General features: G+C 60.1%; 1 protein-coding gene across 3 annotated transcripts in view; it reads left to right on the top strand.

Moving 5' to 3' along the window:
- Positions 1-27,442, top strand: part of AGAP3 (ArfGAP with GTPase domain, ankyrin repeat and PH domain 3) — a 111,911-nt gene that overhangs the window by 6,778 nt on the left and 77,691 nt on the right. The window contains exon 1 of one of the 3 annotated variants that reach the window (XM_058811511.1): positions 26,590-27,400. The exons of the other annotated variants lie outside the window; for them this stretch is intronic. Within the exon in view, the coding sequence (XP_058667494.1) occupies positions 26,590-27,400 (811 nt within the window). Of the gene's footprint in view, positions 1-26,589; positions 27,401-27,442 lie in introns of those variants that run through there. 3 annotated transcript variants of the gene reach the window in all.

Raw genomic sequence — 27,442 nt, 5'->3', positions numbered from 1 at the left:
AGCTCCCTGTGCCAGTCTGGCCATGCCACAGTGGTGCCACAGCTCCCTGTGCCAGTCTGGCCGTGCCACGGCTCCCTGTGCCAGTGTGGCCATGCCACGGCGGTGCCACAGCTCCCTGTGCCAGTCTGGCCGTGCCACGGCGGTGCCACGGCTCCCTGTGCCAGTCTGGCCGTGCCACGGCTCCCTGTGCCAGTCTGGCCGTGCCACGGCTCCCTGTGCCAGTCTGGCCGTGCCACGGCAGTGCCACAGCTCCCTGTGCCAGTCTGGCCGTGCCACAGCAGTGCCACAGCTCCCTGTGCCAGTCTGGCCGTGCCACGGCTCCCTGTGCCAGTCTGGCCGTGCCACGGCAGTGCCACAGCTCCCTGTGCCAGTGTGGCCATGCCACGGCGGTGCCACAGCTCCCTGTGCCAGTCTGGCCGTGCCACGGCGGTGCCACAGCTCCCTGTGCCAGTCTGGCCGTGCCACGGCTCCCTGTGCCAGTCTGGCCATGCCACAGCTCCCTGTGCCAGTCTGGCCGTGCCACGGTGGTGCCACAGCTCCCTGTGCCAGTCTGGCCGTGCCACGGCTCCCTGTGCCAGTCTGGCCATGCCACGGCGGTGCCACAGCTCCCTGTGCCAGTCTGGCCGTGCCACGGCTCCCTGTGCCAGTCTGGCCGTGCCACGGCGGTGCCACAGCTCCCTGTGCCAGTCTGGCCATGCCACAGCGGTGCCACAGCTCCCTGTGCCAGTCTGGCCATGCCACGGTGGTGCCACAGCTCCCTGTGCCAGTCTGGCCGTGCCACGGCTCCCTGTGCCAGTCTGGCCGTGCCACGGCGGTGCCACAGCTCCCTGTGCCAGTCTGGCCGTGCCACGGCTCCCTGTGCCAGTCTGGCCATGCCACAGCTCCCTGTGCCAGTCTGGCCGTGCCACGGTGGTGCCACAGCTCCCTGTGCCAGTCTGGCCGTGCCACGGCTCCCTGTGCCAGTCTGGCCATGCCACGGCGGTGCCACAGCTCCCTGTGCCAGTCTGGCCGTGCCACGGCTCCCTGTGCCAGTCTGGCCGTGCCACGGCGGTGCCACAGCTCCCTGTGCCAGTCTGGCCATGCCACAGCGGTGCCACAGCTCCCTGTGCCAGTCTGGCCATGCCACGGTGGTGCCACAGCTCCCTGTGCCAGTCTGGCCGTGCCACGGCTCCCTGTGCCAGTCTGGCCGTGCCACGGCGGTGCCACAGCTCCCTGTGCCAGTCTGGCCATGCCACAGCTCCCTGTGCCAGTCTGGCCGTGCCACGGTGGTGCCACAGCTCCCTGTGCCAGTCTGGCCGTGCCACGGTGGTGCCACAGCTCCCTGTGCCAGTCTGGCCGTGCCACGGCGGTGCCACAGCTCCCTGTGCCAGTCTGGCTGTGCCACGGCTCCCTGTGCCAGTGTGGCCGTGCCAGTGCTCCGGCAGTAGCTGGGAGCAGCTGGCAGCCTCTGGGGCACGCTCTGTGCCTTTGGCCGGGCGCTGCCGCTGTCCCTGTGCCCGCTGTGGGTCGGTGTGATGCCAGTGCTGGTGACTCTGCTCCCCAACACACCCATTTTGGGAAGTCCTGATGTAACTCCTGTCTCGGCATGAGCCCCCGAGGCTCAGGAGTTTCACAGCCTGGTGCACAGAGCCTTCTCCAGTTCAGGGCTGCTCTGCGCTGGGGCTCTGGGCCCTGCCTAGAAGGGCGTTCCTGGTGGGAGCAGCGAGGCTGGGGCACCTTTGCACAGTTACTGTGGCTCATTCAGCTGCCATTCCCTTTCAGGAGCTTTCCCAAAGCTCCTGAGAGAGCATCACCCCTTCCTGCAGAGACCCCTTCCAGTGCTGGGCACCACGGGGCTCTCACCTCCTCTGGAGCCCCACTGAGATGGGAATGTCAGGCGTGGCTGCATCCAGGCTAGTTGTTCTGAGCTAGTGATAGGGCTTGCTTAATTTGGGTGGCCAAATTAGGTCTGGATGATGTCTGATGTGGTCCCAAGCTGTGTTTCCAGCTGGGCTGGCATGGGAGGGTCCTGTGCTGGGGAATGCTGGGTGCTGTGGTGCCTGGGGCAATGGGGTACAGCCTTGGGGCTGAAATCCCCTCATAGTTGGCGTGGATGTGGGGGGAGTGGGCAGCACCACATGGTCTGGAGGAGCAGCTGTGGGCTGAAGAGCTGGCACAGAAGCCTGGCTGCTGGGAACTGAGGGGTGCCAGAGCTGCCCCAGCCTGTGATCAGAGCTTGGCAACTTGGCGGGCATCTCAGCAGTGCCATGATGCTCTTAGTGCATCCCTCCCTGTCAGGAGGAGGCCTCTTCTCCTTGTGATCCCACCTTCCTGCTTTGGCATTGGATTCTTTTTTAAATTGTTCTCCAAGGCTTCCTGCAAGTCGTTCTCTCTCTGTGCAGCAGCTGCAGGGTTGGGTATCCATGTCTGTTGTGTTCCTGCCAGCAGTGCCCTTCGTGGAAGAGACACCTGTCCCCTCACTCCTGCTGCCTCCCGCAGCTCTGGGAGCACAGATCCCATGGGTGCCTGTTCAGGTGCATTTCCTGAAGTGAAGTAGTGAGTGCAAGAAATCTCCTGAGGCGGGAAAGGTAAAAATTAAGATAATTTTAGCTGCTTCCTGACTAGAAGGAGGTTTGTGTGATTAAGACTTGTTGCGTGCCTGCTCACCTCTCCTGCCTCGGTAACTTTCAGACCTGCCGTCCAGTTACAGCCAAACCCAGCTGCTGCTGAGTTCCCACAGATCCTAGGAAATAGCTTTCCAGGCAGAGCAGGGCACCCCAGCTCGAGGCATGCAGGAGGGAGAGGGCAGTTTGCATCTGTCCAGGGTGTGTGGCTGCATCTCCACTGTGTAAGCCCTGTCTGAGTCACTGGGGAATTCCTGCCCGGGGTCATGTGTGCGATCTGGTTCTGGCCATGTGATCTGTGTGATGAAATCCTCTGCAGCCTGGGGCTCTGTGCCGCGCTCCCAGCTGCTGTCCTGCTGGTGCTGGGGCTCCGGGTGGGAGCTGCTGACTCCGGGTTGCTGTGCCCACTGTGGGTGCTGGCCCTGGCTCCTGCAGTGGGCTCAGTGCTCGCTGGCTTCTGCTCCTGGTTTTGGGCAGCTTTGGGTACTCACCCCAGCAGTGACTCCTGTGGTAGGGAGAAGGGGGTCAGGCCTCCCTTTGAACAGGGGACTTGAGTGACAAGGCAAGGGGAACTCGGCTCCCCATGCACAGAGGCACGGTTAGATGGGATATTGGGCAGAAATTTTCCCTGTGAGGGTGGGGAGGCCCTGGCACAGGTTGCTTAGAACAGTTATGGCTGTCCCATCCCTGGCAGTGCCCAGGGCAGGTTGGACAGGGCTTGGGGCGCCCTGGCACAGGGGAAGGTGTTCCTGCTCATGGCGAGGGGTGGCCGAGGCCAGTGCTGCTCCTGGTGGGACGTGGGTGCTGCAGGGCTGATGGCACCGTGGCCCTTCTGCTGGGGAATGGTTCAGTGGCAGAAGCTGCTCCTGGTCCTGGTTTTTCACTGCAGGCACCTTGGAGCCTCACAGGTCCAGCCCTGTGTAGGGAGCACAGCGCAGGGCCAGCTTTGCCATGGAGGGCCTGGAGCCAATTTAAAAGTGAGAGGCGGGTGCTGATGAGCATGTGAGGGGGCTGTGTCAGGACATGGAGCTCCCAGGTCATCCACCTCACCTGGGGTCATTTGGGTGTTCCTGGTGGGCACAGAGCTTGGGGGAGCTTCCAGGAGCTCTCTAAAAGAGGAGGATAAAGCCATTTCAGGTGGTTTGCACAGAGCCTTTCCAGCATGAAGCACAAACAGGAGGAAGCAGGGAGGTGTTTGCTGTAAGGGGAGCTCCTGCCAGGCTTTGGGAGGGAGGCAGTGGAGGCAGGCTGGTTGTTATGGAATGAGTGTTTGGAGGGGGAAGACGCGCAGCTCGCGCTTGACGTGACAGAGGAGGAGGGCCCGGAGGAGGATTCGGAGGCAGCTGAGGAGGGAGGGCAGGGAAATCATTCCAGCAGCAGCATGCTGTGGCTGAATAGGGATGAGGCAGGGTTTGTGGGTTATAGGCACTTTTTGGGAAAAGCAGCAGCAGTGGTCAGTGCAGAGTGGACACTGTGGGCCTTTGGCCGTGTGGCCTGGGGACAAGGAGGTGTCAGGGACTGGAGCCTGTGTGATAAGAAGTGAGGAGAGGAAAAGGAGAATCCATGAACTCTGGCTGTCTGAGTCATGTCCTCAAGTCCCAGATAGGGACTGAGTGACGTCCTGTGCAGCCAGGGCTTGGGGAGTGGGACAAAGCTGGGATTAGCAGCAGCTCTCTTTAATCATGTGGGCCTTGGGCTTGTGGGTGCACACTTGGAATGCTGGAGGGGAAAAGAAGCTGAGACTTCATTTTGGACAGGAGACAGTCCAGGAATAGAAAAGCAGAACTATGAATCATCACACAGAGCTGAGGGATGGCGTTAAATTAAAGGCTGGCTGGAGGAAGCGTGGAAGGAGAAGGGAAGGTGCTATGGGCAGAGCCATGTGAGACACCCAAAAAACAGCATCACTGGAGGTGGAGAGTGAGCGTGGTCTGTCTGAGGCTGCTGAAGGAAGCTGTAGAGAACCAGGAGGAGAACAAAGAGGATAAAAGGATTGCTGGGGTCAATGAGGACAAGGTGTTGTGGCCAGTTTGGTTCCTGAGAGAGGAACCTCAGGGTCCAGAAGAGCTCAGAATCTGCAGGTGAGGCAGAAACAACCTTGTGCAGTCCCCTGGTGGGACAGAAAAGGGCAGTGGAGATCCCAAGGTGGGGATGTGTGTCCTCCAGGGGAATGAAGGCGTGTCAGTGACATCAGACACCTTCCCAGGAGGCTGGGGAGAATTCAGAGACAGGTGGGGTGGGTGGATGGACTGCTGGGTGCCTGAGGAGTGGCACAGATGGCCACGTCCAAAGGGTTACGGTCAGTGGCCAAATGGAAACCAGTAATGAGTGCTGTCCACCCCAGGTCTGTACTGGCACCAGTAGTGGTTAATGTCTTTATTGATGGCACAGAGGGTGGCACTGAGGGCACCCTCGGTGTGTTCACAGGTGACACCAAGCCGAGGGGTGCAGGTGAGAGGCTGGAGGACAGGGAGGGCATCCAGAGGGACACTGGCAGAGGAGTGGGCCCATGGGATCCTCAAAAAGTGCAGCAAGGCCAGGTCCAAGGTCCTGCAGCTGTACCAGGACAGGCTGGGGCACCTTCCACTGTCCCAGGGTGCTCCAAGCCCATCCAGCCTGGCCTTGGGCACTGCCAGGGATGGAGCAGCCACAGCTGCGCTGGGCACCCTGTGCCAGGGCCTGCCCACCCCCATGGGGAAGAATTTAATCCTAGTATCTAATCTAAATCTTCTCTTGTAGTTTAAAACTATCACCCCTTCGTCTGTCACCATCTGCCCATGTAAAACATCTGAAATTGCATTTTTTACTGGAGGTTTTGGTGAGTTATTTGGGTCTGCCTGTGCTGGCCTCCTCTTTGCACTTAGTTGTGGAAACTTACACAAAGAGGTTTAAACCTCCCCTGTCCTCAGCATCATTCCTCACTGTCTTCCCTCTCTCCAGTGGAACAGGCCAAGCTTTCCTGCGTCCTTACATTGGTCCCTGATGTGCCTGGGATTTGCCTCCAGTTTTTGCTGTTTGTCACTGGTCACCTCTCTCTCCTTGTGTGGCTGCTCTGGGCTCAGACTAGGGTGCTGCTGCCACTCCTTTATATTTATCCTTATTAATCTGACCTAATTTCCAGTTTCCCTGTGCGTGCCTTCCCATGCCAAGCCCGGTATGGAGCTTGGGTGAGCCAAGTTGATCTCCTACCTCACTGGTTTCTTCTGCACTGGGATGGTTTCTGTGTGCGCCATCACTGCTGCCTCAGGAGCCCAACAGCTTTTTGTAACCTTTTTTTGTTTTTTCTTTTTCCTGGTGGATTTACTTCCAATAAGATCTTGCCTATGGTAATCATAGAGTTCCAGAATGGGTTGGGTTGAAAGGGACCTTAAAGCTCATCCAGTTCCATGTCCTGGCTAAGGACACTGTCCGCAATACCAGGTTGCTCCAGGTCCCTTCAGCCTGGCCTGGAGCACTTCCAGAGGTGGGGATCCACAGCCTCTCTGGGCAGTAGCTGCCTTGGTAGAGTCCCTGCAGTTTGTCCTTCCTCCCACAGACTGTAAGAACCTGTGGGCAGAATTTCCTGCCCCTCTCCTCCCATCAGCTTCCCTCAGAGGGGCAGCTGAAGGGCGCTCTGATGGATCTGGAAATGGATTTGGGGAGAGTCTAAGTGAAAATTGGGGACAGAATGACTCACAAGGCCTGGCACGAGTGAGAAATGGGCATGGCAGGAGGTGCCAGCCCCTCTGCAGGCCTGGGAGGGGATTTCTGGGGAGGGCATTGCACAAGGGGTTTGGGGAGCTCTGGTGACAAGAGGTGAGTGAGGAGACTGAGATACTGCTCTTGGAGGAGAAAATGCCTAAATGTGTGTTGGGCTTAGTCAGATGGTGTGCAGGCTCTGTGGGGTTTGGTTTCAAACACAAACTTTGACACTGGAGCGTCTGTTGTGTTACTGGCCATGTATCATGAGCTGATAGGTGGTACTGCCATCCCCCTGTTCAGTTTGACAGCTTTGCCATCCAGGTTGGGAAGTGCTTTTCCTTTGGAAAGGTCTTGGATCCCCTTTCCTGGAGGTCTTCACATCCTCCTGGGGCAGCAACTGAAGGGAGCCCAACCACTGCTTCTGCAGTCAGTTGTTCCAGTCATTAATTCCTCCAGCTGATGATAGTTCCCATTTAATTCTCAATTTACATTCATCTGTTTTAAAGTTCATTTTCTCACTTGTTTCTTTAGATTAGACTAAATAACACTTTGTTGCCTGAACATTGTTCCCTGAAAAGTTTACTGTTACTTCATCATCAATTATCTCTTGATGTTCTTTTTGGGAAGTAAATTGCATAACTCTCATTAGAAGTCTCTTCATGAGTTCATTTTGTGTGGTCTTCAAAGAATTTTAATGGCTCTTCCTTATCCAGTGTTCTTAAAATGAAAATCATCAGATTACAGGCAGTGTGCTCCCACTTGACCCAGCCACAGTTGGATGAACTGTAAAGCCAGTTCCTTTCTCTGCTGGCTGCTCTTGTTAATGAAATCCCAGAGTTTGGGTTGGGAGGAACCTTAAAGGTCATGTGTGGCCTGTGTGCATTAGTGTGTCCATCTGCTGCTTCTTGGTGGGCTGGTGTGGATCCACACTGGTGGTTCCTGGTCTCCCAGTCCTTTGTCCTGAATTGGAAACAGCCCCAAAAGGACACAGTCTGTGCTTTGGGGCCGGGGGATCTGAGTGTCCTGGCATTCGCCATTTCACCTCTCTTAGGGCTGACATAGCAGAAGTGTTTGCCCAGTTGTCTGAAGCTTCCCAGCAGCACTGGTAAGGCTCCAGGAATCCTCTTACCTGTTGATGTGGATCTCTGGCTCTTCTGAGCCTGGTCCCGCTGTGTTTGTTGTAAATGACTTTGCAAAGTGATGGTTTGTAGAGGGAGTGTTGTATGGGAATGGGTTACATGATCATGGAAACATGGGCAGAGTTGTTTGTGTCATGGAAGAACCATGGATCACTTTGGGCTGCAAGGACCTCCAAGGCTGTCCAGTCAAACCCTGAACAGCAACACCTGAACCACCTGGAGGAGTGCAACCAGCTGTAACATGAATTGGTGTCTGAGAACATCCAGTTCCATTGACTGCATGCCCTGCCCAGAGACTGGTGTCAGTGGGGGCTTGGGGGGTTCCCCTTCCTGGGGACTGGGGTTACTGGGACAGCAAGGGAGAGAGATCAGGGGTTCCCCTTCCCGCAGGCTCTGGAGTCACTGGGACAGCAAGGGAGATCAGGGGTTCCCCTTCCCACAGGCTCTGGTGTCAGAAAGGACTGCTGGCGATACGAGGTCACTCTGCTCTCTTCCAGCCTTTCCTGAATATCTCTGTTAGTTCAATATTTATTACAAACCCACATGAACAGGAGTGTGAGCTCTCTCTTCCCTGCTCTTCCTTGCACCAACATATTCAGGTTGCGTGTGCCTTTAATTTAAAGTTATGGTTTTTGATGCCATGTTTACAATTGTTTCTGCCGGTGGTTTTGCCATTCTTCACGTGTGTGTGTTTGCTGTCCCTGTGGTGTGAGGCCCAGCAGAGCCCTGTCCTGCCCTGCTCTGGGGAGCAGCCGTGCTCCTGTGCAGGTCTGTGCTCACACACCGCTTCCTGCTGCTCTCAGCATTGTTACAGACTCCTTTTCCTGAAGCCTTCAGCTTCCTACACCTTTATTGAGGCTTCCTGTGTCCGAGATCTTATTGACATCTGTTTCCTCCTCTTTCTTCCTACTTTTTACCCTTTTTTGGGCAGTTTGGATGTCAGTTGCCTCCAGGAGGGTTTGGGAGTTTCAGTCAAGTTGTTGACCTGGTGTTTTTATAAAGTGTTGGCATTTGGACTGTCTGATCAATTATTATGGAAGTGTAAAAACACAAACCACAGTGGAAGCCCCGATCTGGGGCTTAGAATCCTGGGATGGTTTAGGTTGGAAGGAACCTTACAGCCCCTTCCATCCTACCCCCTTGCCATGGCCAGGGGCACTTTCCACCAGACCAGGTTGCTCCAAGCCGTGTCCAGCCTGGTCTTGGGCACTTGCAGAGATGGTTCAGGCACAGCTGCCCTGGGAGCACCAGGCTGCCCTGCTGTCCTTTCCTCTCCAGGTGTCTCCAGGGTCCTGCTGCTGCTCCCCCATTGTCCCTGGCTCCCCCTGTGCCCATGGCTGTGTCTGTGGGCTCCTCACAGTGCTGGCCCCAGTGCAGTGTCCCTTCCTCTCCTTGAGCTACTTCTGCTGGTCCCAGAGGCCACATTTAGTGCCAGATTTAGGTGGCACAGTAAAACAAGAGCAGTTACTGAGGATTTGGGTTACTTTATTATGGAAGTAGATGCTAAGCAGCTTTCTCCAGGTGAGGAGGGTGCAGTGGTCAGCGGGACAGGGCAGGTATGGCCCCCTCAGTCCCCCTGCATTGAATGATGTGTCCCTGTGCCCTGGCCATGTGCATGCAGCAGTTGGGATTGTGGTGGTGGCCTTAGCAGTGCTGGGGGAATCTTGATCTTTATGTTCTCTGAGTGTTTTCCAGCCTCAGTGATTGTGTGAGTCCATGACAAGCTGTGCTTCTGGCACAGCCTGGCCCTTGGGCTGCCCCATGTCCAGGGCAGGGGATGTTGAGGCTGGTGAGTGGTGTGTGCGGCATGGGGTGAGCCCTGGGCTGGGCATCAGAGCCAGCAGGGCAGTGGCAGCTGTGGTCAGGCTGAGGCTCCCCTGGAGCACAGCAATGAGGGTCCCCACAGCAGGGCCACCAGCGTGTCTGGGGACAGGCACAGTGCCCCTGCTCAGCGTCCTTGGGGCAGCCCTGGGAGCCCCTGCCCATGGCACTGCCAGCTCTGTGCGCTGCCCACTGCCCTCAGGAGCAGCAGCAGCAGTGGGTGAGCAATGCTGCAGCTGGAGCTGCTGCTGTGGCTGCATGTGCTGGCCCAGCGTGGCCAGGGTGAGTCACGGCCACGCTGTGACTCAGCACAGCCTCTGCTGTGCCCCGGCTCCGCTCCTGAGTCATCGAGGGCGGGAGGGACAGCAGGAGCGCGGCTGGAGATGGGCCCGGGGGTCCCAGCACGGGCAGGGGAGAGCCCGGCGCCCTGGGTGACTGCAGGGGGTCCTGCAGTCTGTCCATGACTCAGGGCCGGGTGTCCTGCAGCCTGTGCCCTCCTCAGGGCCGGGTGTCCTGCAGTCTGTCCATGACTCAGGGCCGGGTGTCCTGCAGCCTGTGCCCTCCTCAGGGCCGGGTGTCCTGCAGCCTGTGCCCTCCTCAGGGCCGGGTGTCCTGCAGTCTGTCCATGACTCAGGGCCGGGTGTCCTGCAGCCTGTCCCCTGCGCAGGGCCGGGTGTCCTGCAGTCTGTCCATGACTCAGGGCCGGGTGTCCTGCAGCCTGTGCCCTCCTCAGGGCCGGGTGTCCTGCAGCCTGTCCATGACTCAGGGCCGGGTGTCCTGCAGCCTGTCCCCTGCACAGGGCTGAGTGCCCTGCAGTCTGTCCATGACTCAGGGCCGGGTGTCCTGCAGCCTGTCCCCTGCACAGTAGCCCCCCAGTGCCATGTGTGACACAGAGCAGTGACAGGGCCGGGTGCCCTGCAGCCTGTGCCCTCCTCAGGGCCAGGTGTCCTGCAGCCTGTCCCCTCCTCAGCAGCCCCCCAGTGCCATGTGTGACACGGAGCAGTGGCTGCCTGTGCCACACGAGGAGCGCGGGTGGGTGACTGCAGGGTTCAGGGGGCTCAGTTGGTGACTGCAGGGTTCAGGTGCTGTGGTCTCAGGATGGATCAGAGGTGACAGTGCCTCAGCCCTGCTGGTTCCTGTCTGCACAGGCAGTGTGCAGCTGTGCTCTGGGAGTTCTTTCCAGACGCTGCAGCAGAGTCTGGCCTGGAGCACACCCTGCTTCCATGGCAGATCAGCTGGGGAAGTACTTTCAGCCCCGGAGCCGTGCCAGTCTGAGGGTGGGGTGGCTCCACATGAGCTCCTGATGGAGCAGGCACTTGCTGTGTCCCACAGACTCCGATGTACAAGGTGACATCCCTCCAGCTGCCCAGGTCTGGGCTCTTGGGTGGGAAGGTGCTTTCCTTGAGGTTGATCATCAGTGTGCAGACCTGCAGGAAGGGCTTTGGGAGTGTGTCTGTAATCATGGCAGGAGTGTTGCTCATGGCCAGGTGTCCATTGTCTCCAGGCACGGGCAGGGCACTGGCATGCACATGCCATGGAAAACTCCTCTCCACAGCCCATTGGCCACTGTTGGACTGTTGGTCTGTGTGGTGGTACATGGCCAGAGCTGGGCTGGGCAATTTCAGTCCTTGGGCTGGGTGTAACAGCCAGGGGAGGCCTGGGCCCATCAGTAATGGTCTTGCTGACCACAGTGGGGCCAAGGCATGGAGCACGTGGAGGGGATTTGGGCAGTGACCTCTCTAAGTGGACCCCTGTCTGGCCAGAAGACACAGGGGCAGCTCTTCTCTTCTGGGAGATGTGTCTGTGTTAGCTGAGGGCTTCCTGGGCACAGGGAGCTCCCCTGCTCTGCCTCAGCAGCTTTGCTGGTGCTCCCAGGGCTGCAGTTTACATTGTGGTGTTTGCAAACCCAAGATATGAGTCTGGGGAGTTCCATGGTGTGCTGCCAGGTCCTTCCCAGCTTTGCTGTCAGGAAAGGCTCACGGCTGCCCGGTGGGGTGGTACCAGTGATGGTAATTAGCACCTCGGCTCCACGCTGTCCTGGGCTGACCAGAGCCACAGTGGGGCTCTGCTGTGTCAGGGGAAGGGCCTGGAGCCATCCCTGAGTGACTCACAGCGCACAAAGCCTTTCCTGCTGCCCAGGCACTGGGGAAGCCTTGGTCAGCAGGATGCCTGTGTGTGCTCCAGCATCGGCTGCTGACGGACAGGTCGGCCCTGCACTGAGCCCCTGTGAGCTCCCATCCCCTGTGTGCTGCCCTGGGAGGCTCCCTGGAGCCCAATGGCTGCTGCAGGAGCCAGGAGCAAACAGCTGAGCGTGGCGTGCTGTGCTGCTGGGGCTAGTGCAGGCAGTGCTGTGGGTCAGTGCCATCTCCTCTCCTGGCACTGGGGATGGAGTGTGACGGGTTGAACAGTTAAATTCCCAGTGCTGGTAATTGTCATGCAATCGAAGTCTCTAATTCTGCCGTTTCCATGGAAATAGAACGATCTTGTGATTAAGATGTGAGGCTGAGGTGGCAGCTCTCTGGTCCTTGGGAGCTGCAGGCCTCGTTTGCTCCCAGGATTGTGTGTCTCTCTGAGGGGAGGCACAGAGCTGCCCTTACACGGCAGTCTGGGTCCTTGCCTTCAGAAGGGTGCCCAGGACCCTGCCTTGCCCAGGGATCCTGCAGAGCCTCCTCAGGTGCACGGAGCAGCGCTGTCGCCGTTCTGTCTCGGCTGAGTGGGCTGTCCTCTATGGAAACGGTGGGATCCAGGAGAGGGGGAGCTGGCTGATGGGGTGTCAGGGGTGGAGGTGACATCACCTGAGTGCTCCCCCAGGCTCTCGTCATCGTCAGCGGCCTCGGGCTCAAGTAGGAGTGATAAGTAGGTTGGGTGGCTTGGGCACTAGCAGTGCTGATTTCTCTGCATGCTGTGGGAGAGCCGAGGGTGCTGGATCAGAGCTGGAGCTGTAAACCACAGATGGCTGGGGTTCAGCTCGAGAGGAGGAGGAGGAGCAAGAGTTGTGGTGGGACCCACTCTAATTCTGGGTGGTGGTGCCAGTGGGACATGGGGCTGGGGGGCTCAGCAGAGCCTCTCCCTGCAGAGCTGCCCAGGCAAACTGGGCTCTGCAGAGCAGATCCATTCTTGGAAGGCTGGGGAGCTGGGGTGTGCAGGTCCCCAGACTCTTATCTGGCTGAGTGGCCTTGGCATTTCTCCTGCTTCCCTGTCTCAGGTAATGCCTTGGAGGGAAGTCCCACAGTCACCATGATCATTGAACCCAGGATCTTAGAGCTTGTCCCATCCCCTGCCATGAGCAGGGACACCTTCCACTAGAGCAGGCTGCTCCAAGCCTCATCCAGCCTGGTCTTGAATACTTCCAGGGGTGGTGGGCTAGCCACAGCTTCTCTGGGAAGTGTTTTCATGCAGTTATTGAGAATAACCCCAGGATTTCATCTGAGCAATGCTGGGACTGGAGATGCAGGAAGCACTTGCTGGGCCCCAAGCAGAGCTCGGTGTGGCTTGGCAGATCAAAGTCGAGAGTGCTGGGCTCCAGCCTGGAGCTGGGAGGTTGATCAGCTCTTCAGTCCCTCACTCAAAGCTGGAAAAATGTACAGCTTTGGCCAAGCTGCCGTGTTTTTCCCCAGCCTGCTTTTGGGAAGTGTCTGAATTGCTTTTGCTGAAACTTTCTATAAATACCATTGCGATGCAGCGAGCGAGCATGGAAAATGTCAGTGGGAATGTGGGTTTGGCAGCCTGGGCCTGGCCGTGGGGACGGTGTGACAGCCCCACGTGGCACTGCTGGGGCTCAGTGTGTGCTCGCAGGGACAGGGGGCAGGGGACCCCCTCTGCTGCTGCCAGGGGGCTCCAGGGGCTCCTCTGCGCCCTGCCCTGTGAGCTGCTGCCCTGCTGAGCCTGGGCTGTGCCTTCCTGCTCCCAGGAAGCCATTCCCGATCCCAGAGCCGCCTCTTGTGTCTCTGTAGCCTGGCATGGAGCTTTTGTCCTTGGATTCGGCCGAGCGTCCTTTGAGCGCGTGTTCGCTGAACACCGCCGCAGCCCTGATGAGACATTCACAGTGATGCTTTATGTGAGAAAATCTCCTGCTTTGGACCTGCTTAATTGGATGTGATGTCCCCAAGTTCCTGCTTTGGAAGACACAGTGAACAAATTGTTCCCCAGTGGCCTCTTCCTTTCTTCTCCCAGCATGGAAAACTTCATTCCTCTCTGCCATCTTCCTTTCCAGGCTCCCTGTGCAGCAGCTGCTCCTGTCCTCTCAATCATCTCCTGCCCCTCTTGGTACCTGGTGGGGACTGTGGGTCAGGACGGGGGTGTTGGGATATTCCCTCTCTTGTTCTCCATTCTTTACCTACTAATGGCTGGCTCCCTCTTTGCTCTTTGATTGCTGCTGAGCAGCGAACTGATGTTCACAGAATCATGGAATGGTTTGGGTTTGCAGGGACCTTAAAGCCCATCCAGCTTCACCCCATCTCCACTAGACCAGGTCGCTCCAAGCCCCATCTAACCCCGCCTTGAACACTTCCAGGAATGGGGTAGCCACAGCTTCTGTGGGAAATGTTTTCATAGAGTTGTTGAGAATAACCCCAGGATTTCATCTAAGTGGTGAGAACTTGCAGCTTACTTTTCCAGATGTAAAATCAGAATTGTTTGCTTCTGATGATTCCACTTCTCATCAGTCACCTGCTGTTGTGGCAGCTGGACATTCAGGATTTTAAGGTCCTTTTGCCACTCGTTCCCTTTGTTTCTGCCACCCTGAGTAATGCTTTGAGCTGCTGGGGTTTCCTTGCTTCATATTGTTCTCCCTGTGCCTGTCACACACCCCATGGTTGTTCTGCACCTTCCTCCCCTGTAGTTCCAGGGCTGCAGGCTGGGGCAGCACTGCCTATGAGAGCTGTGTGACCTGTCCAGCATGAAGGCAGAGCTCCCTTGAGCTGAGCCTTGCTGAGAGCACCGCTGGCTCTGTCCCCTTGAGCTGAGCCTTGCTGAGAGCACCCCTGGCTGTGCTTTCCTTTGAGCTGAGCCTTGCTGAGAGCACTGCTGGCTGTGTCCCTTCTCCCAGGCTCTGCCCAGCCGGCTCCACGTTCCCCGTGTGCCTTGGCCAGAGCAGGTCTCCTGTTTGCTGACCTTCCAGCAGTACAGCATGGCAGAGCTTTGCAGCCACGTCCTCCCAAAGCAGAGCTCTCCAGGGAGGCATGGGTCCTGGGGAACACACCATGGCCCTGGGGTGCATGCCATGCTCCCTGGCAGTCCTCCTACCCTAGTGGCTGCACTTGCTCCCTGGTAGCCCTTCCTCTAGCCTTGATGTCTCAGTGCTGTTCATCCCCACCTCCTCCCCAGTGCAGCACAGACCCAGCTGCATCCAGAGAGCCCCGTGGAGGTGTGAGCCCCACAGCCTTGCCCGGGGCTTGCTGCAGGCCCTGCACAGTGCCCCAGTTGTGCTGTGGACTTTGAGGTGAGCAGCAGCACGCGGTGAGTGCTGGAGTTACCGGCACTGGTGGCGTGGTGTCACCAGTGGTACCGGTCTGTGCCAGCCCTGGGCAGCCCCAGGGAGTTTCATCTCCACCAGGGTCATCTCTTGGGAGCCATCCCAGCCCTTTCCCCAGTACCACACTGCCTGCAGATGGGGAAGGATGTTGCCTGTCCCTCACAGCCCCCATAATGCCCTGTAAATGTGGAGCTGTTCCTGGGCAGGGTGTTTGGGTAAAACTCACCCCTTGCTGTTTGGTTTTGGAGGGTGGTGTCACTAAAGCCAAAAAAACAGTAAAGAGCCACAGGACTTGAGAGAACGTGAGCAGCAAATGCAGCAGTTCCAAAGAATGTCATGTTTGTGCCCAAATCTCATAAAACCCCATTAATGAGGGAGGCTGTGCCAACAGCCAGCCTGGCACATGGAGCAGTGGCGCATCCGAACAGCAGGACTGGCACAGGTTGGTCCTAAACAGAGGAAGAGTTGGTGTTACAGAGCACAGACCAGGAGTGGGAGTGAGCAAAAGAAGTGGGACAAGCAGCCATTGGCCTCCAGCTGGTCAGCGCCTATCGGGAACTGGGGGGTTTATTGGGAACAGGGGTGTTTTTAGCTGTGACGTTTGTACTGTCTGAAACACAGGCTGTGGGGAGCTGTGCAGTGTGAGCGTCTCCATCCCTGCTTGGAGAGGTGTAATCCTTTCTCTGGAATGGTTGCTCAGTTCTGAGCAGCAGCTGGCAGAGCCAGGTGTTCTCAGAGGCCCAGCTTTGGGCAGCTGGCACCCAGAGCTGCTGCAGAGCTCCCTGCGAGCTGGCTGTGACAAGATGAGCGAGGCTGCAGTGGGCTAATGCTCTGCCAGCCTTCAGCAGGATCCGGGGATGACTCAGGTATTTAGGATACAGTTGGGCTGATACTGATTCCTGAGAGAGCCGTGGAGTGCCTGACATAATCCGAATTAGTGGGGAATTAGGGGAGGGAAGTGGGTGCTGGGTGACGTAGTTTGATGGGATCTACTTTCCATGACATTGAGAACAGTTGCTGAGCAGTGGGATTACTGAAAGGTGTTAGTGATTAAATAATACCTTGAGGCTTCTCTGTGGAATTTGGGTTAGTCCAGAGTGGCCCTCAGGAAGAAACTGGAAGAGTCAATGGTCAACATGAGATGTGTGAAGTAGCCTAAGAGCTGGGGCCCTCAGTGTGGAGTTGTGAATGCAAACTGGGCTGAGACAGGTTTGGGGGGGCATTTCTGGGGATCCCTCCTTTCCTGTGAGCATTTAGTGTCTGTATTGGATCCTGGAAAAATCATCAAGAATGGTTCTCCCTGCCAAACTCCAGGTGGTGTGTGGCACTCAAAGCCATCCCCTTTGCTCCGACCACATGGGAAGTTGGTTTTGGTGCCGGGGGATTTGAGGTCTGCCTTGTTGCTCTCTGCGGTCACCTCAGGCAGGGGCCTCACTGTGACTCAGGCAGCTGGGACCCCTCGGACCCTGCTGGGACCCCTCGGACCCTGCTGGGGCTTGGTCAGGCATCTGGGACCCCTCAGACCATGCTGGGACCCCTCGGACCCTACTGGGACTTGGTTAGGCAGCTGTCATCCTTCAGACCCTGCCGGGACCCCTCGGACCCTGCCGGGACCCCTCAGACCATGCTGGGACCCCTCGGACCCTGCCGGGACCCCTCAGACCGTGCCGGGACCCCTCAGACCGTGCTGGGACCACTCGGGCCCTGCCGGGACCCCTCGGACCCTGCCGCGACCCCTCAGACCCTGCCGGGACCCCTCGGGCCCTGCCGGGACCCCTCAGACCGTGCTGGGACCACTCGGGCCCTGCCGGGACCCCTCGGACCCTGCTGGGACCCCTCAGACCGTGCTGGGACCACTCGGGCCCTGCTGGGACCCCTCAGACCGTGCTGGGACCCCTTGGACCATGCCGGGACCCCTCGGACCGTGCTGGGACCACTCGGGCCCTGCTGGGACCCCTCAGACCGTGCCGGGACCCCTCAGACCGTGCTGGGACCCCTCAGACCGTGCTGGGACCACTCGGACCCTGCTGGGACCCCTCAGACCGTGCTGGGACCACTCGGGCCCTGCTGGGACCCCTCAGACCGTGCCGGGACCCCTCGGACCATGCCGGGACCCCTCGGGCCCTGCCGGGACCCCTCAGACCGTGCTGGGACCACTCGGGCCCTGCTGGGACCCCTCAGACCGTGCCGGGACCCCTCGGACCGTGCTGGGACCACTCGGGCCCTGCTGGGACCCCTCAGACCGTGCTGGGACCCCTCGGACCATGCCAGGACCCCTCGGGCCCTGCTGGGACCCCTCAGACCGTGCTGGGACCCCTCGGGTCCTGCCGGGACCCCTCGGGCCCTGCTGGGACCCCTCGGACCCTGCCGGGACCCCTCGGGCCCCGCTGGCCCCGGTGTTGTTGGGAGCCGCGAGGTGCGGGTTGCTGAGGCCGAGGCTGTGAGCTGGGCAGTGACGCAGGGACTGGTCCCTCCTGGGCCCTGGAGTGACTCGTGGCAGCCATTCCCGGCTGGGAGGATGAGCCTGCAGGCTGAGGTGTCTGTGGCTGCAGCAGGGGAGCCTCAGGGGATGGTGGGAGCAGGTGCAGGACCTGCACCTTCCGTCCCACCTTCCGGCTGTGGCTTGTGGCTTTCAGTTCCTGGGGTTTCTGCTCTCTGTAGTTGGTGGTTGGCCCCTGTGCAGAGGCCTCGGGGAGGAACCCCGAGTGCCTGGGTTAGACACAGGTAGGCTCTTCGGGCCACTGGGGTCTGTAAAGGGGAGCACTGATGGAGATGCTTGGCGTGGGGAGCTGCTTCCAGCAGGGGCTGCTCCAGGGGTCAGAGCCGGGACCCTCGTGCCAAAGTGAGAGCAGGAGCAGGAGACATCAAACCCTTGGTCAGCCTGGAGCAGGGTCTGTGGCTCAGCACCCTCAGGCTGGGGCTGCCTCTGGCTTATCTGCAGGACATGGGGGCAGCACCTGAGGTACGAGTGGCTTCATTGAAATGGATAGTGTTGCCTGAGTGTTTGTTGTGAAGGTGAGTTTTACGTGCCAGGTGACATCTGCTTCTTTACCATCCTGAAGTTGATATTGCCTTCTCTAAGTCCATTCCCTGTAAGCATCAAAGTTCTACGTGGGTCTGGGGCTGTGCACCTTGAGGTGTGTGCACCTGAGGCTGTGCTCACAACTGGCTCTTGTTTGCTGCACAACAATCTGTGTGTGTGTGTGTGTGCAGATGCTGTTAGTCACCGTGCTCGCCTCAGAGCATGATGAGGTGGGAGCAGCAGTGACACGGTGTTTGTTGGGGTGCTCAGGCCCACATCAGCATCCTGTGTTGTTGTCAGCCTCAGCAGCTTCTTTGCTGTTGTTTTGAAAATACTTCCTTTGGCTGCTCTGTTGTTCCCGAGCAGGTGCCTTTGGGAGCAGGGAAGGATGGGACCTTTCCGTGGCTTTAATTGTTTTGCATGTTTCCCAGGGAGGGAGAGCTTTGGGAACATCCCTTTGGGATTCTGGGCTGCTCCCCTTTCTGTGGAGCTTGATGACCCTCCAGTCCTACCTTTTGCTAGGGCTGGCTCTTCCCAAGATCCTTGTGTTGGGGTCTGCAATGCCACATGTGCAGAGCCAAGGGGTGTGAGGGCAGGTGGTGTGTCAGGTCAGCCCAGGCCTGGCTGGGAGCCCAGGCTCCCTCTGCTGCTGAGCTGCCTGGGAGCTCTGCCTGTGGGCACGGCAATGTGCTGTGTGTGCTGGGCACAGCAATGCCCTGTGTGTGCTGGGCACGGCAATGCCCTGTATGTGCCCTGGGCACGGCAATGTGCTGTGTGCCCTGGGCACAGCAATGTGCTGTGTGTGCTGGGCACAGCAATGCCCTGTGTGTGCTGGGCACGGCAATGCCCTGTATGTGCCCTGGGCACGGCAATGTGCTGTGTGCCCTGGGCACAGCAATGTGCTGTGTGTGCTGGGCACAGCAATGCCCTGTATGTGCTGGGCACGGCAATGTGCTGTGTGTGCTGGGCACAGCAATGCCCTGTGTGTGCTGGGCACAGCAATGCCCTGTGTGTGCTGGGCACGGCAATGTCCTGTATGTGCCAGGCACGGCAATGTGCTGTGTGCCCTGGGCACAGCCATGTCCTGTGTGTGCTGGGCACAGCAATGCCCTGTATGTGCTGGGCACGGCAATGTCCTGTATGTGCTGGGCACGGCAATGTGCTTTGTGCCCTGAGCACAGCAATGCCCTGTGTGTGCTGGGCACGGCAATGTCCTGTGTGTGCTGGGCACAGCCATGTCCTGTGTGTGCTGGGCACGGCAATGCCCTGTATGTGCTGGGCACGGCAATGTGCTGTGTGTGCTGGGCACGGCAATGCCCTGTGTGTGCTGGGCACAGCAATGTCCTGTGTGTGCTGGGCACGGCAATGCCCTGTATGTGCTGGGCACGGCAATGTGCTGTGTGCCCTGGGCACGGCAATGTGCTGTGTGTGCGGGGCACAGCAATGCCCTGTGTGTGCTGGGCACGGCAATGCCCTGTATGTGCCAGGCACGGCAATGTGCTGTGTGCCCTGGGCACAGCCATGTCCTGTGTGTGCTGGGCACGGCAATGTGCTGTGTGTGCTGGGCACAGCAATGCCCTGTATGTGCTGGGCACGGCAATGTGCTGTGTGTGCCGGGCACAGCAATGTCCTGTGTGCGCCAGGCACAGCAATGTCCTGTGTGTGCCCTGGGCACAGCAATGTCCTGTGTGCCCTGGGCACAGCCATGTCCTGTGTGTGCCCTGGGCACAGCAATGTCCTGTGTGTGCCGGGCACAGCCATGTCCTGTGTGTGCCAGGCACAGCCATGTCCTGTGTGTGCCGGGCACAGCAATGTCCTGTGTGTGTGCTGGGCACAGCAATGTCCTGTGTGTGCCGGGCACAGCCATGCCCTCCCACCACTGGGCACAGCAATGTCCTGTGTGCTCTGGGCACAGCCATGCCCTCTCTCCACTGGCACAGCAGTGTCCTGTGTGTGCTGGGCACAGCCATGCCCTCCCTCCACTGGGCACAGCAATGTCCTGTGTGCTCTGGGCACAGCCATGCCCTCTCTCCACTGGCACAGCAATGCCCTGTGTGCCCTGGGCACAGCCATGCCCTCCCTCCACTGGCACAGCAATGTCCTGTGTGCTCTGGGCACAGCCATGCCCTCTCTCCACTGGCACAGCAATGTCCTGTGTGCTCTGGGCACAGCCATGCCCTCTCTCCACTGGCACAGCAATGTCCTGTGTGTGCTGGGCACAGCCATGCCCTCCCTCCACTGGCACAGCAATGTCACCGCAGGGAAGGAGCTCCACAGTCCAACTGAAGGACAGCTCTGTGACCATCCTGTGCAGGCTGCTGTGGGGTCTCTGCCTTTCTGTCCAGGCAGGAGGGATTTTCCTGCCTCCTCCATCTCCTGCCATGTTCTGCTCCTGACTTCCATGTGGACTTTCATGTCCTCTGAGTCCCATTGCTGCACTGTTCAGTTCTTAGTTTCACCCCGTTGTTGCTATTTTTCATGCCATTTCTTCTTTTGTTTGCTGCTTTTGGACTAAACAGGAGGATTTTCACTGTTTAAGTGATGGCTATGGGAGAGATATTAAAGTGAGGCTTGAGGACCTGAGGAGGTTTTCTTTAGTCCTCTAACCAAATTTTCATCTGGCCTTTTGTCTTTGGATTTCAAACTCCCCAGGAGATTTCACAATGTCTGGCCTAATCATGCTGATGATGCTCATACCTGCATCACCAGCAGGGAGCTTGGGAATTGGGAACATCCTGGTGCCTGGATGGAGACAGCCCTGTTCCCTGGGAACGCCTGTGTACCTGGAAACAGGCTGGGAACGCCTGTGTGCCTGGAGACAGCCTGGGAACACCTGTGTGCCTGGAGACAGCCCTGTTCCCTGGGAACACCTGTGTGCCTGGAGACAGCCCTGTTCCCTGGGAACACCTGTGTACCTGGAAACAGGCTGGGAACACCTGTGTGCCTGGAGACAGCCTGGGAACACCTGTGTGCCTGGAGACAGCCCTGTTCCCTGGGAACACCTGTGTGCCTGGAAACAGGCTGGGAACACCTGTGTGCCTGGAGACAGCCCTGTTCCCTGGGAACACCTGTGTGCCTGGAAACAGGCTGGGAACACCTGTGTGCCTGGAGCAGCCCGGTGCCTGGGGCCAGCCCTGTGCATGGCTGGCAGCATGGCAGGGCTGCTCGTGCCCTGCAGTGCAGGTACCACACCACCTGCAGGTTTAGTCATGGTACTGGTATGGACAGCTCTGCATGCAGAACTGCCCCGAGGTAGCTTGAGGAGCTGCAGTGATTGCTGCTGCCTTGATCTAGTATTACACCCTATGGGTAACATCCCATTATCTTCCAGGGCTTCCCTGAGGCACCAGGGTCTGGACCAGCTTAGGAAGCATCATCCCTGCATCTGTTATCTCTGCATCTGCCTTGCATCACTGTGGGTGCAGGATCTGCAGCATGGCCACCTCCAGAGGGCCAGTATGAAAGGCTGGCAGCAGTTTGGTGCCCGGCTGCTCTCCTTGGTGGACAGGAGCGTGCCGTGCCCTGTTTGGGTGACCTGGGCCTGCCCTCCCGTGTGTGGGAGGGAGGCGTTTGCCTCGCTGCTGCATCCCGGGCTGGGGGAGAAGGTGGCAATTTCCTCATCAGCAGCTCGAGGTGTGCGGCAGGCCCCGAGCTGGGGGTGTGCAGTGTGGGAGGAGGGAGGGAGCTGAGCTGGAGTCGGGCTCTCCTGTGACTGTCACTGTGTTCCCAGCTGCTGTTAACTCTCTGCTGGCTGGGCCTGCTCCTCCTCTCCATGGAAACTGTAGGGAACAGCCTGCCTTGAGGCACCTCTCTGGGCAAGAGGCCTGGGAAGGTCAGCCAGCCTGAAGTGTCAGACCCGGGGCTCTGTTCTGCAGGGCGGGCACGGGCACAGGGACAGGGCAGGACTGTCCAGCTGGCAGCGAGGGTCTGTGTCGCAGCTCAGACCTGGAGCAGTGCCTCATCTCTCTGTCCTGACACCCTGGGGCTGTGCAGGGGCTGCGGGGTGGGTGGGTGTTTGTTAGTGGAGAGCAGGAGGACATTGTCTCTTGGGCCCAGGGTGGTTCGGGTGACCAGGAGGGGTTGTTGGCGTGCCCGAGGTGACCAGAAGGGGTTACCACAGTGGAGCTGTGTGGTGTGCAGTGGTGCCGTGCTAGAGGCTGAGCCTGTGGCAGGACTCAGCGTGAACGTGTCTCTGTGCTGGGTCAGGGGACCTGTCTCCCTGCCTCTGTCTCCCTGTCCCTCCTGCTGCTTGGGCCGAGGGTGTCTGTGGCTGCGTCCCGGCCCCGTGAGGGCAGCAGGCCGGGCCGGCCCTGCGCCGCCTCCGTGTGACGGTGCTGCTGACGCGGGCTGTGACGTGGGGCTGCACCCCAGGGCCGGCCGGCGAGCTGCGCCCCTGAGAGCCTCATCAGTATTCCTGCTGCATGGCCGGGCTGGCTGCAGCTGGTTTGCAGAGCCCGGCGGCTCCGGCGTGGTCCTGACACAGGGCTCGGGGTGCTCCTGCAGCTGCGGCGGGCTTGGCTTGGCTTGGCTGCCGTCCCTGGCACTGCACAGAGCCCTCCTGCTCCAGCTGGGCAGCACGTGCCGGGGCCCTGCGTGCCCCACAGCCTGGCACAGGTGTTGTCACCTGTCCTGGCTGTCCCTGGCAGTGGTGCCTAGCCTGCTCTGCTGCCTGCAGTCCCACTGCCAGCACGGTCTGTGCAGGGTGGCACCCGGGGGCACTCACTGCCCTGGTGGCACGCAGGGCCTGGAGCTGGCTGGGCGGGCTCTCCACGTGCTCCTGGTGTGCTGCTGTGCCTGCCCTCTGTGCGGGCACTGGGAGCTGTTGGGTTCCCTGCTAGGAACCTCATCCCTGCCCTGGCTGCCGAGGCAATACTGGTCCCCCATCCAGGCTGGATGTGAGGGGCTGCGGGGGCCCCAGAGTCAGGCCCTCTGCGGAGTGACAGCATTTGAACCCAGGAGGGATGGAGAGTGCAGCTGTCCCATCCTCCCAGCTGCCAGGGCATCCCCCTGGCAACAAAATCACCCTGTCTGCAGATCTGGAGCAGCGACACTGTGTCTGGGAAACCCAGGGCTACCAGTGCCGGTGGGACAGGGAGAGCAGTGACACCAGTGCCATGGGGTCTGGGGAGCACAGTGGAACATCTGACTATGTTTAGACTCCTTTCCCTTTTCGGGGCTCCACCCTGAATGTCACACCAGGGCCAACCAGCACTGGAATGTTCCCTGGCTCTCGGACTCTTCCTGTGCAGCTGTTGTTAAGCCTCTCATGCATTATATTAATTTCAGCCAGATGTTCATGGCCATAACATTTGTACCATGCATGTGACTCAGAGAAGGCTTGGTAAGGGACCAGCTTGCTTCTGTCCCCAGGCACCTGCTCTGGGTCAGATTGCCCTGTTCCTTCCCAGCTCTGGGAGATGCTTCTGCAGCCCAGCATAGCCCTGGGGACTCTGGCCAGGCTGCTGCCCACCAGCAGCTTGTGAACAGGTGAGCTGTCACCTCTGCATTAGACATGGACACGGCTCCAGTCCAACCCAGTATGGTTATGGTGTGAGCTGCCAGAGAAGAGACATTAAAGGCACGTGGGGAGTTTCAGTGATGGCTCTGCTCAAACCCTGGTGTTTCTGGTCTCATTCTCAGAGCAGTTTCTCTGCTGGTGGAGGGCTGAGGCAGCTGGAGCCCATGTGTTGCCAAGACTGTTGGGCTTTGAACCTGCCCTGGGATACAGATTCCCAACCTGTGCAGGTGCCCTGCAGCCATCAACCCCAGGACTCGAGTCTAAGGCTCCATTTTAGCCCATTTTAGATGTCTTTTGGAATAGCGTTGAGGGGATCATGTCAATGTATGTATCAATGCACACAGCGTTTGGAAACCTTTGCCATGAAACAGCCTAATTAGGTCAGAATAGTGTTAGGCCGTTGGTGTGGTATAGAGCAGTATCTTGCTGGATGCAGTAGAACGGGTGTTGTGCCTGAATTTCTTCTTAGGCCGCTGGAGGTTCCAGTCAAGTGTTGTGCCCAGGTTCTGACTCTGTGTTTAAGAAAGGTGCAGACAAACTGGAGAGAATTGGGAATGCTTTAAAAACACTAATAGCTTTAAAAATATGGTCCTTGGGAGGACAGGGAAGGGATGTTGTCAGCTAAGGGGACCTCTCCATGTTTTCCAGTAGGTTTAATCAGAATTTGGGTGGGCTCACAGGAGGAGGAAGAGCTGGAGCAGGAAGGAGGTCACAGGTGGAGGGGGCTTGAGGAGGTCATAGGGATGGGTCAGACAGACCGTGTCGGGGGATCCAGCATGTCCAGTCCTGCCTCAGCAGGCAGCACAAGGTGCATCATGTCTCCAGCAGACAGTTTGTGATTCAGCAACACCTCACAGCCAGAACCTGCCAGAATATTTTAAAAAGCTGAGACTCATGTGGAAGGGGAGCCATCTGGTGCCGTTGCAGGGTTTGGAAAGAGATGGATGTAGACGGTCCAGTGTCCCCACAGGAAGGGCTTTCCATCCCTGGAGCACAGAGCTGTGCCAGGCACGGTGGGCAGGAGCTGGCAAGGGTCCTGGCCTGGTTGTGCCCAGAGCCAGGTGCCCGTGGTACCCCTGACAGGCCGGCTCTGACAGCCTGTCCCCCAGCCAGCCCTGTCTGTGCTGAGGACGTGGGAAGCCATTCCCTGGTAATTGCTTCCTGCAGAGCTGCTCTGGTGGCTGCAGTGCGGTGCTGAGACGGGCTGGCAGATGCCGCGCGCGGGTCGGACCCAGTCTGGCAGCTCTGTGTGCCTGTGACCTTGGCACAGATGGCAGAGCCGCGGCTCCGGCGGGCTGACGGCGCCTTCTGCTGCGTCCCGGGCACGGGTGCCCGTTGTCTGGGGAGGGAGGGCAGTGGGATGTGCCCGCTGTGTGCCCACGGGACATGGCCGTGGCGTGGGGACAGGCTCTGAGCCACGGCTCCGTGCCTTGGCCAGCGGGTACTGGGGAGGGGAACCAGCACAGGGCTGGGGCTCACACCTGAGGGAAGAGCAGGACTGAAGCCCCAGGAGAGGCTCTGGGTGGGACCTCTGCTCCTGCATGCCGTGATGGGATCTGTGCTACTGACAGGGATGGGACGGGAGGTGGATGGTGGCATCTGTGGGTTTGGGAGAGGAGGGAGAACAGAGAGGGAAGGGGCTTGGCTGAGGTGTTGGCTGTGCAGTAGGGAGGGGAAGAGCTCTAGGTGGGGTTTGGCTGTGTCCAAGGCCTGGGTGCATCCAGAATATTGGAGAAGTAAGGATGAGGCCTGCTGTGGAGGAGGATGAGGGTTCAGAGAAAAGGCACAGTCTGAGAAGGTGGTGGTGGGAGTTTGGAAGAGTCGAGGCAGCAGAGTCAAGACTCCTGTATAAGGAGGGGGAAAGGGAGGTGCTTGATGTTAAGGTGTTCCCTGGAGAGGCCTGGAGAAGCAGGAGAAGACCTGGGCTGGCTCAGCAGACAGGGCTTTCAGTAAGGTAAAAATAGTTTAAGGGGGAGTCAGGCATCTTTTTTTTCCCCTCCCCAGAGGGAGCACAGATCATACTTGCAATGTGAAGGAAGAAAGCCAGGGAGAGGGAAAAGGTGTGGAGGAAAAAGGAGGAGCGCCCTGGGGTGATGCTGGAGACAGGGACTGAGGCAGCAATGGGGGTGCTGGGGAAGAGGTGGAGGAGGAGATACCACAGTGAGGACAACAGTGGCCCGGGAGGAGGCTCAGTGCTTAGTGATGGTGGCTTTGGTCAGAGGAAATGACCGCCCTGGAACAAGACAGGAGTGAAGCTCTGGCTGAGGTGGTCACACTTCACCTGGTGCCCTCTGGCTCGGGGGAGCTCTGGGGGTGTGTGCTCCAGGCTGGGGGTGCTCCGGGCTGCCCGGGCCCCTGGGTTTGGGTTTTCACGTGTCCCTGAGCACAGGGCGGCTGTTGGGGGTTCGATGCCCCGGCGCAGGTTTGGGAAAGGTGAGAAGGCAGAAGGCAGCTGGGTCTGGTGCAGGGCCTGGGCCGGGGGTCCGGGCAGGAGAGGGGCAGCTCCGGGCCGGGCCTGCGGCCGGGGAGAGCAGCGCGGGGCGCGGGATGCCGCAGGGGCCGGTCGAGCCGGGGGATGCGTGTTTTGCGGTGTTGGGATGCCGGTGCCGCTGCCGAGCCGGTCCCGCCGGGTCCCGCTGCCGGTGCAGGGATGTGCGTGTTTGCGGTGGCGCGATCCCGCTGTCACTGCCGAGCCGGTCCCGCCGGGTCCCGCTGCCGGTGCCGGTGCCGCGGGCAGCAGCGGCGAGCGGGGCCGCAGCGCCCCCTGGCGGACACGGCCGGCCCCGCGCCGCACCGGGGCCCCGCTGCCGGCCCTGCCCGGCGCTCCGTACCTGCAGGGGCCGGGCCGGTTCTGCTCCCGGTGAACGCCCCGGCGGGGCCCGGGCAGGTTCTGCTCCCGGCGCTCGGCGCCGCTCCGAGAGGGTCTGGGCCAGTTCTGGTCGCGGTGAGCGCCACGGCGGGGTCCGGGCGGCCGGGCAGCGCCGCCGCTCCCTGGTGCGGGCTCTACCGCGGGCACTGGGCGCCACCGAGTATTAACAGGGACCGGCGCTGCTCTGCCCCGGGGCCGCAGCCCCGCGCCGCCCCGGGACGGCGCCGCCGCCGCCGCCGCCCGTGCCCCGGACTCGGTGCCGTCGGTGCCCGCGGAGGGCGCGGCGGGCGGGGCGGCCCCGGCCCCCGCCCCATCCCCATCGCGGCCCCGGCCCGTTCCGGGGCGGGCCGGCCCAGCCCCGCGCTGGCGGCGCCGAACACGGCCCGGACATGCGGGCGCGTCGTGGGAGCCCCGCGCCGGCGGCGGACAGCGGCGGGGGCATGGGGCAGCCCCGCCGCTGACCATGGCCGAGGGCTGGCGCTGGGCCGGGCCGGGCCGGGGCGCCCCGCGGCCGAGCCCCCGCCGCGCCGTCAGCGTCTGCGAGTCGCTGGACTTGCAGGGCGTCCCCGCCGTCCAGGCCGCGCTCGGCGCCGCGCAGCAGCAGCGCCGGCGGCCCAAGAGCTTCTGCGCGGCGGGGAACGGGCTGCCCGGGGCGCTGCTGCCGCCGCCGCCCCCCGCCCGCGCCCGCGGCCGCCTCCTGGAGCTGCTCCGGCTGCGCTCGCCCCGCAGGCAGAGCCCCGAGGCGGAGGGCGACGGCCCCGACGAGGCGCAGCGCCCGCGGCCCAGCAGCATGACCTTCCTGCCCAGCGCCCGGCCGCCGCACGCTGCCGAGAGCCCCGGCTTCCTCCGGGGGGGCTCCCTGTGGGGCAGCCGCCGCTGGAACATCTTCGGCGGCAGCGGCTGGAGCGGCTCCAGCCCCAGGAAGAACTTCAGCTCCCTGCGGAAAAGCTTCAGTTTCCGCCTGCGCCGGGGCCACGAGCTGCGGCGCTCGGAGTCCGGGGGGCTCCTGCGCCCCACGCGCCTCCGCACCAAGAGCGAGGGCGATGCCAGCTCCCTGCACACCTGCCCCAGCAAGCGGGACCTGCTGTACCCCGAGCTGGCTAGGGTCGGGGGCCGGCTGCACACCGATCCCGTGCAGACCGGGGGACTCTGGAAGCTCCTCACGAGCCGCTTCCGAAGGCGAGAGCGTGGCAGCACTGGCAGCGTGTGCCCCAAGGATGCCCATGGCAGTATTGAGCCTGCCCTCCTGGCTGGGGGTCCTCTGCGGGCTCTGGGTGAGTAAGCACAGGAGCAGTGCTGGGCTGGTGAGAGCCCCT

The sequence above is a fragment of the Ammospiza caudacuta genome, chromosome 1, assembly GCF_027887145.1.
Source record: "Ammospiza caudacuta isolate bAmmCau1 chromosome 1, bAmmCau1.pri, whole genome shotgun sequence".
In the NCBI taxonomy this organism is placed as follows: Eukaryota; Metazoa; Chordata; class Aves; order Passeriformes; family Passerellidae; genus Ammospiza; species Ammospiza caudacuta.
The sequence above is the reverse complement of the archived record's forward strand: the minus strand, read 5'-3'. Positions and strand labels throughout refer to the sequence as shown.